Raw genomic sequence first — 9,996 nt, 5'->3', positions numbered from 1 at the left:
AAATTCTGAGTACCACCGTCACCTATGACAATTAAAAAACAGTGTGAATTTTTTTCATAATGAAAGCTTCAATTTTATGGCATGTTTCAACGGTAGGAATGAAAACAATGTAAAAATTGTGTTTTCACAGAAAATTTGCGTTTTTAATTTATCTAAAATTATGTAAGCAAGTTACCAGTTTTTTGTGTTCACCATCGTATTCTCTACAAAATTTCCTGCAAAACTGCAGGTACCGATTTTACTTAAGCTAAATTTGTAAATCCAGAAATTTCACAACAGCGCGCTCGTATCTCCCATAAGAAAAGCATTGGCCATAAGAGCCCATCGAGAGCCCATTGTGTCTTCTGAAAGTGAAAACGACTCTAGTTATTACATTACGCTTGTTCCTTTTCCCTTGGTCCAAGAGAAAAAAAAAAACGATTTCATCTAATTAGCCCTTCCCCTGCTACGCGGCGCTAGTGCGAAAGAGGAATGTCATGCGTTGCTTCCATCTAGCAGCATTTCGGCGAACTACGTGAGATTGCCACTCGACGCAAACCGGAAGCCAGCTGCAGACTTCATTCTCGCAGAGACAGAACAGTTTGCAGACGGGCATCGTGTTGTAGAGATGGAGGAACGACGAGGTGGCCCTGTGCTGGAAGAAACCTTCTACATATTCTCAAAGAAGAAGACTATTTACAGAGTGAAGTTGACAGAGAAGGGACTTAGCTTACAAAAGGAAAACAATGGAAACACGAAAACAGAAACAATCCTACTCAACGATATAGTAGGTTGTAGGTGCATGCGTAGCAAAAGACGTTCCGACTCATGTGCTTGCCGACCAAGTGTCAATGGGCGAAGTGGTCTACGAGTGGTGGAGGAAAATTCTACCGATCAGGACGAAAATGACATCAGTGCTTACTTGTATATATACGCGTACGTTCTGAAGAAGTACCGGGTGAAATCTGGACATAAACGTGAAAGAATGACTATCACGCTTAGGTTCCGTTCGTTTGACAGATACGAGCATAATATGAAAGAAGCTCAACGGTGGAGACTAGCTATCAAGTGCCTAATTCGAAACAAGCCAATCCCAAGATTCATTCTGGCGAGTGACGAGAGTATGAATATGCAATTGACAGGTGAGTACTTGTCTGTGTATCGCGTAGGTGATGTCATTGATTTCTGTGTTTCTGTGCTAAAGGAGAGCGGCAGTGTTACGTAACGCAGGAATGATGTTTGTTTGCAATGTGTCTAATTCCCTGACCAGCTGACGTCAGTGTCGTGTGTACCTGGTGAACGCGACACCACACCACTCCAGCATTTTGTTTTGATGTCTGAAAGCTTTTGTAGCTACGTGAAAGCAAAACAAAATTAGTTTCAAAGTCCTCTTATGCGTGACCCCGCAGTTGAAAGTGGGACACTGCCGATCCACTGCGTGCCAGCACCGCGAATCGAACTCGGGCCCCCTTGATTACAAGGAGCTTGTGTGAGGTGAGAGACGAGAACAGAAGAATGAGCAGGTTGATTAAAAATGGGTCGGGTGTCTGTGTTAAATACTATAGGGCCAACCCATATGAAGTGGTCCAATCCAGGCTTTTATTAACAAACCCCCCAACCAGAGCCGACCTGGGACCGGTATACGCGGGGCCTATAGCCGAACATTTTCAGAGGCCTGAGAATATGAGTTTTATGTCTTTCAGTCCGAACAGATGTCATATATAGCCTAATCCCAATATAAACATGGACGTCCGCAGGATTTTGCAAGGGAGGGCCAAGCGAGGTATCTTTTCCAGTGGGGGCAATCGAGGCACATTTCCCCCATAATAATAATGTCCTCTCAAAAAGCATGTATTCGGTTTAAAGTTACCATGTCCCTGAAATGAAATTGTGTGAAATATGTAAAATTTTGGTTGACTAGATTCCCCAGGGGGGCGTGGCCTCCCTTGCTCCCCCTTCATGACGTCCATGAACAACAGCATATGTGTAACTTGGGGGACAAGAGAGCCACTTGCCCCGTCCCCAAAATTTTCAGCTTTATTAAACTTTACAAGTTAAAGTGGACTTTCGTCAACCTCCTGGAACCTGAGGAACGAAGAACTAAATAGTATACTCTTATGATTTCGCAAATGTAACAGCTATTTTGTAAAATACCCCTGGAGGTTCTTTGCATCGGATGGAAAAAGTTGTCGATCATGCCCCCCCCCTCAAAGAGGTAAGCCCGAAGTTCGATTGCCCCCCTAAAAAAGAGACTCCCAAAGTTGGATTGTGCACCCAAAGACAAGCCCCAAGTTCGATTCTGCCCCCCACCCCCAAAGACAAGTCCAAAGTTCAAGAGTACAACATGGTGACATTTTAGTCATAACCGAGTTACAAAGTAAAAAAAAAGCCATCCTTTAATTTTCTCGTGGGAACGACTTGAGATAACCGGACCCCTCTCAGATTTTCTTCATATTTGGCATACTCACTAATTGAGGCCTCCTAATCACGAATCTGAAGTTAAAATTTGTCTGAAACGTCTAGAAATTGCAAAATAAGGTGTTAGTTTTCGGAATGGAAACTGTCGATTTTCGCGAATTTTTCTGTTTCACAACTAAATATATATATATATATATTCCTGATACTACTACGACACCAAATTTTAACTAAGTTTGCCTAACCTAACCTAACTATGCGCCAATGGTTCGTGAGGCTAGCGCCAATGGTTCGCAATTTAACTTCAGATTCGTGATTAGGAGGCCTCAATTAGTGAGTATGCTAAATATGAAGAAAATCGGAGAGGGCTCCGGTCATCTCAAGTCATACCTTCTCGTGTAATTGTCATGTCATGCAATTTGCGGTAACGGTTCAGATTGTTTTATGATTTTTTTCAAATTCTCCTAGCAGGAAGACTAATTATCGTAGAATATTGGTAATCATTGTCACACGAAATTTGAACCTTCCTTAAAGTAATGAGCATTGTTTGTATTTCGAAAAAGTTATTAATCTTGAAAACAAACAAACGAAGAAAACGTAAAAATTACCTTAGGGCTACGCAAACATGCGCGCTTCCAATGGACAATGTATTTTCCATTGACAAACGACTGTAAGTGTCGTAGACTAGTAGGAATTAATGTAGAAGTAAATCGGAATCTAAGTAGAATGCATTTAGGGACTTTATTTTAATGTTAAGAGAACCAAACATGGTCTGCCTAACCTAACTACGAAAGCATATATTGAACAAAATCTTAAATAATCTCTAAAACTCTGCAGTATGTGTTAACAGAAGTAAATCGAAATCGAACCATGTTAAAATTGCATTCGTAGCAGCGGCGATTGGATACCAAAATGGGGGGAAAAGGTGCCAAATCTAGGGGGGCAAAGACAGTATATTTTCCTTTGTAGATAACATTTAGCATAGTGCAAGGGCACTGGGGGGAAATTGCTCCCCGTAAATTGCCACTGCGGTAGCATGATGAAATCGCAATAAAACAAAGGAAACTTGGACCAAATTTGCCTTGGACTCATTTGAACTGTGCTGAAATTGGTAAACACAACACGAAAACAATTTATCTACAACTCAATAATGACCACAATATCACTTCCCATGTTTTACTCCAAAGTCCTTGAATTAGTATAAACAACAATAAACAGCATGTGTTGAAGGTTGAAATCAACTATCGAAGTGGTAATTTTTTTTATCACGTTCAATACCATTCTACATCATCTCTTAGAGAAGCATTTCTTTCCTTTTAATTGAATTTTGACGCTGTGGTGAATTAACATTATTTCATACAATATTTTCACTTCATGATTTCATTGTATAGTTGAAAATGCAGTGCGTATTTGTTATTTTATATTGAAACATTTGAACACTATTTTTATGTAGCGCTTTGTTTAGAATATAATTTCAGCAATATTGTTTGTATATTTTTAAGTGTCAAAACAATCCATAAAGTCAGAGAAAATCAGATTCGTTGCTTAATTGGAAGCACCAGCATCTGACAAACTCATATTAAACAATTCACAATTATTTATATCTGGCGTGGGGCCTCGGACGAGTTGCCCCTCCCTATGACCGGCCCTGTCCCCAACATGCTCCAGATTTGTTCAGCAAAGTTCAATTTATTCCCATTTTGGTGTTAACCCTTTCCGATGGCAAATTCAGGATAGTCCGATTTTGAACTAATAGGTCGATCGAGTTCGTCTACTGTCTGTATTTATAAATAACATCAAAGTAAACCAAGATTTGAAAATCGAAAACTATCATTTCTAGAGACTTCTCACCCAATATAATGCAAATGCCCTCCCATCAAGTGTGGGCAGTGGCAGCAATTGGGTGCCAAAACTTGGGGGTCAAGAACAGTTTTCTCATGGTAGGTAGAGGCCATAGTGCGGGGGCAAAAGTTGCTAAAAGTTTGGGGCAACTGCTTCCCTAATGTCCGCCACTTAGTGAATGCCTTTAGGGTATCCATCAGAACAAATAGTTTAATTTATGCTATTTTGAACTTATTTTTGTTATACTTTTTTCTGTTTTCAGTGATTATTTCCGTGCAAGATTACCGCCGGCCCCGTTCTGGAGTGGTTAGCACATCGCGCTACGACGCCAGGGGTCCCGGGTTCGAATCCCGGTTTGGGCATGGATATTTATCAGTGTCCATTCATCAATTTCATCATATCATCACTCATCCCTATCTTCGTAAATTAGCCAAAAGCGGCACAAAAAGCGACGTAAAACAAATCAATCAATCACTCAAACCATGCAAAATTACCATTACACACACACACACACACACACACACACACACACACACACACACACACACACACACACACACACACACACACACACAGAAAATCGAGGCGGAGACCAAAGTTCGATTCCCGGGGTGGGTGATCTGTCAGAATTTTTACGGCCTTGTCCTCGCATAAAGCGGCTCTTAGACACCCGGCCTCAATGGGTACCTGGAGGGCAACCCTGGCGGTCGGAGCTTGGTGCTGTTCACATCACCTCCAAAATGGCCTAACTCGAGAATGCGTGGGACTCGACTCCCACATCCCCATTGCCTTCTTGGCACGGTGCTGTATGCAAGGGGCACTTTTCTTTTTTTTTTACCTAATCAGACTGGATTTGAAGTCCAGTTCCATGTGATTCGGCCTCAACCCTGCACCCTCAGACGGAAGACCATGCCACCGTGTATGATCTTTATTGAAACAAAAAATATAATTTTGAAAATCTCATTTCTACTGCACAGTTCCGAAAAACCACATGAGCTTCTATGTGTATCTTAGGTGTCGTCCTAATTGCGAACAGTCCTCATTGCGAACACTTGCTGCGTAAACAGGATTAACCTCGAAGGGCAGTGTCCTAGTTGCAAACACAATTTCTGCCTTTTGATCTACAACTTTCTCTTCCACTTCTAGTGCCTTTTTAACGATTTTTTGAAGGGACTTTGAGACTGGTCTGTGCCTAGTTGGAACATAGATAATTCGACATGATTAAAGTCGAAGCATAAATAATTTAATAATAAAAGTATGGCGTATTTTCTATATACGACTACATACTGCACACTTCTTAACTGAAAAGAGCTTCGTCATTTAATAATATAATTATTAATTTAAAATTCAAATTTCAAAACGTATGACACTGTACTTACACCTTCGAGCAGTTGCACATCTCTTTTGGCACTGAGGGGTTTTCTAGAAATTTAAACACGGAAGTTAGATTGAAAGGGTGAATTGACTATAGAAGGCTTTACAAAGTAGAGGACCATGATAAGTCGATCAGATTGGCTATTGTTGCTAGTCAAACCAGCTGTCTCTCTGGGTCACTACCCTTATTAGTTTTTGAAAACAGGTTTTTCTGTTACATGTGTTCGGAATTAGGACATGAAAGTATTTCCTCACTTTTGTGTGTTCGCAAATAGGACTGTTCGCAATTAGGACACAACCGTATCTTATCACGTTCTCTACATGGTGGAGTTGTCCCCAGGCCCGTAGCTAGAATTGATCTCTAGGGGGGGCTCAGGGTTTATCAGGGGGGCTCACGGTTTATCAGGTGACTTTTTAAAAAAACGTTTCACATTAAATAAAGGTAAGCTATTTTGTGTGTGTTCAGGGGGTCATTAAGTTAATATAAAGCATTAAAGAAATATAATACAAATAATACCCTCTTTTTCAATATCTTCTAAAACACGGTCATCTCTCGAAGTGTTAATTGAATGCTGCTGACCTCATTCCTTACTAAAGACTTCATACACTTTTGATTACACAAATATTTGTATCCCATATGAAAAAAGCATGTTACTTCTCTCTTCATAAACTTTTGTCTTCTCGTTTAATATCTAAGAAACTAAAAGTTAAAATATACAAAACAGTAATTTTGCCTGTAGTATTATATGGATGTGAAACTTGGTCCCTTACATTGAAAGAGGAACATAAATTGAGAGTATTTGAAAATAAGATCCTTAGGAAAATCTTTGGACCTAAAAGGGATGAGGAGACAGGTGAGTGGAGAAGGTTACATAATTTAGAACTACATAATTTGTATTCATGTCCAGATATTATTAGAATAATCAAATCAAGAAGACTTAGGTGGGCAGGCCATGTGGCACGAATGGGAGAGGAAAGAGGAGTTTACAGGATTCTTGTTGGGAAACCTGATGGTAAGAGACCTGTAGGAAGGCCAAGACGAAGATGGAGGGACAACGTTGAGATGGATTTAAAGGAAATCGGTAGGGATGGAAAAGAGTATATACTGTAGAACTTGCTCAAGATAGGGACAGATGGAAGGCCTGTGTTGCTGCAGCCATGAACCTTCGGGTTTAAGAAGGCTAGAGAGTTAGTTAGTTAGTTAGTTAGTTAGCATATGAAAAATGCACAATATTCAATAATAGTGACTACAGTACATACCTCTGCCTTAAAAAAGTTGGAGTCGGCGATTCTTCATGTTGTTGAACCTGTGAAGCAGTCTCGACATATCTATGTTCGATGCTCGTTTCTTCTCAAATGCCAGAAAAACAAGATTTGCGAGGCGCTTGCTGCACATTGACAGTCTCTGAGGGCTATTGATGCGGGTTAACACAGAGAAAGTGGATTCACACAACGCTGTACTGCATGCAAAAGTTCTTATGCCAGCAAGTAGAGCATAAGTGTCTTCGTAGGCCATTCTAGTTTTGTACAGTTCTTTAAAAGTATCAGGGGAATCCAGTTTCTTGAGATATGCATTGGCAACAGTTAGTTCCTCTTTTGACGGAATGGTGATTCCAAAGGCTGATAAATATTCAATGTTGCTAAATTGAAGGGACTCAGCCGATGATATAGCCTCCAATAAGTCGTCGTTATTGGTAAAACGTCTATTTATTTCTGTTAGCACAAGATCTAAACATTCGTAGAATATTTGTGTGAGAGATGTGAGCTTTTCCTCTCCTAGGACGTCAGTGATAACGAAGTCTTGCAACCGTGTATTTCGTTTTCTCTTTCTTGTGGGGTGCTCAACAATCTCGTCATTAATTCCATCCTCTTCTAGCAGTACATTACTTTCTTGCAGAATGCCTTCGTACACATCTTCCTGACGCATGCCCCTTAATGTTTCTGTGGCAGCTTCAATCATCTTTCTACCAGCATCCAAATGAACATTACGTGCTTGAAGCATTTTATCAACTGGGCTTAATATTTCAAGGATCTTTTTCATGAACACTAAGCAAAACCGAAACTGAGGTTTGCTAATGACTACAAGCAAACCAACACTTGCTGCTACGTCATCCCCGTTAAAATTTCCATTTTTCACCAACTGCAAAACATGAATTATATCTCTGTAGTTTTCAAATATTGTTCTCGTCATTTTTAAATGTCCTGACCAACGTTGTTCTAAAAGTCGCGAAAGACTTCTCCCCTCGTATAACATGGCAACTTTTCCCTTTTTTAGAAAATTGTGCAACATGGAACTCTGTTCGAAAAAGTGTTTAATTGGAGAAATTTCATCCACACATTTAACAATTACCAGATGTAACCGATGGTTAAAACAATGAACGTAAGGAATTAGACGCCCAAGCCGTTGCTGGATTAAAGCTTGCACACCCCCTTTCTTTCCACTCATAACTGAAGCCCCGTCAAAACACTGGCTGAGCAATTTCGCACTATCCAAACCATATTTCTGAAAAATATTTAGTGTTAGATCTGCAAAAGACTCTGCATCAAAAGCTGACAGTGTTTCTATGCACAGAATTGATTCCATGACTGTCCCATTCTTTACATAGCGGATTCCTATGGCTACGTTTTCTCTGTTGTTTTTATCTCGTGTACCGTCTTCAAGCAAAGTATACAAAGGAACATCTGCACTGTTAATGTCACTAACAATGTTTTCACGTACGATGTCAGCCATTATTTCAATAATGTCATTTTGAATTTCAGGGGACAAGTAAGATGCGTTTTTAGGCACCTGCTTAAAACAGTCTGCCAGTTTCTCATCTTTTCGAAGCGTGAACTCGAAAAGATTTCGAAACAGGCTTTGTTCCTCATGTTCTTCTAAGTGGTGCGTTCCCCTAAGAGGCAATTCGTTTATTGCAAGGAACTGAATAACTTCAGAAATGCTCTTGATTTAATATTGATTCTTTTCAAGAACATTCTGATTGACTAGTGTAGAAATAGATTTTCCCACCAACGAACGGTTTTGCTTTTCTGCCCACCTTGACATTGCTTCTATGTGTGTAAGTGTCGCATCATGTTTCACTAGCCCTGCTTTGGTTTTATCGAGAGCTGCCTTCCAGTTCTTAAAACCTTTAGATGTAAAGGCCACTTCTTTGCATCCGAAAGGCCGATATTGTCTACAAGCATAGCAGGATGCTGCATCTAAAAATTGTGAATACTCTAACCATTTGAACCTTTTAAACCAGTCACTTTGAAAACACCGTCCATCAGCATTTCGGGGGTAATGTTTGAGTTTTAGCTGTTTAATTTCCTCACCTGGTTTGGAAATGTCCTTTACTTCTGTAGGCAAGAAATCCTCTTCTTGATTGGAGGCAGCCGTATTTGGGGAAAGAGTACGTACGGTGGTCGCCGTGGTCAAAGATTCAGATGTTTTTTTACGAATTATAAATTTATCCATGGTGCTGGGGAATCGTTAAAATATCACAACACTACACACCAAGGACAAAACATGGTTATATTATTCGTCACTAAAAACACTCACTATCACACGAATCAGTTTTACGAAGATACGAAACACAATAACACCCGCGCAAACGCGAAACCTTCTTTACACGAATTAAGAACTCTACAAAGAGTCTTTGTCAATGTTTTTCCCCGACAGGGCATGGGCAAGCCCTTATATTCCACCCCCGACCGGGCAATAAAACTTCCCTTCGCAAAACTTGGGAGCCGATGACCTTTGATGCAGATGGAAAGGACCTGTTACAAGGGAAAGCCGAAAGAGGGGGAGCGAAGGTGCATAGATCCCCTGTGGAAGAAATTTGGAGAACCTTCTAAATACTTCCCGTTACTTAAACTTCGGTTTATAAACAAGATGAACAAATGTGATAGCTGCTCTTCATGTACTGTGAATTTATCATTCTATCAAGTTATGAGCAAATAATATCCACACTCTACATTTTCACTTGTCACGGCAAACAAATTATGCAATAGTTTTACCTAATACCAGGGGGCTGACAACAACGCCAGGGGGGGCTGACGACAATGCCAGGGGGGGCTCAGCCCCCCCCCCCTGGCCCCTGCCTAGCTACGGGCCTGGTTGTCCCACAGGCCATCCGATGCTCGCTTTTCACACCGTACCCTCGTTGGCGCTGGCGTGTTCCTGCATGCCAATTAGGGATTAAAGGGGAAGCCTCCCTCGGGATTTGTGCGCAGTTTTCCAATATAATTTCAATTATTCCGGGATTCGTCATTTGCCACGTGATGCGCAGCCAATCACCAACGTTCTTTGGCATTTGAGGGTATGACGTTCTGTGTATCAGTGTTTTTAGAATAGCTGTTAAATTACACGTGGTACTCGATATTGTTCAAATTAGTGCATCAATTGAG

General features: G+C 40.7%; 1 protein-coding gene across 1 annotated transcript in view; it reads left to right on the top strand.

The window, feature by feature from the left end:
- The first annotated feature begins 554 nt into the window (after nt 1-554).
- The window catches only part of LOC145999544 (sphingosine kinase 1-like), a 144,663-nt gene continuing 135,221 nt past the window's right edge, over nt 555-9,996 (top strand). Inside the window, exon 1 of the mRNA XM_083136541.1 lies at nt 555-1,121. Coding sequence (XP_082992667.1) covers nt 608-1,121 — 514 coding nt within the window. The 5' untranslated portion in view covers nt 555-607. The remainder of the gene's footprint in view (nt 1,122-9,996) is intronic.

This window comes from Lepisma saccharinum, chromosome 15 (genome assembly GCF_977018435.1).
Source record: "Lepisma saccharinum chromosome 15, izLepSacc3.1, whole genome shotgun sequence".
NCBI lineage: Eukaryota > Metazoa > Arthropoda > Insecta > Zygentoma > Lepismatidae > Lepisma > Lepisma saccharinum.
This window is presented reverse-complemented; position numbering and strand designations above follow the sequence as displayed.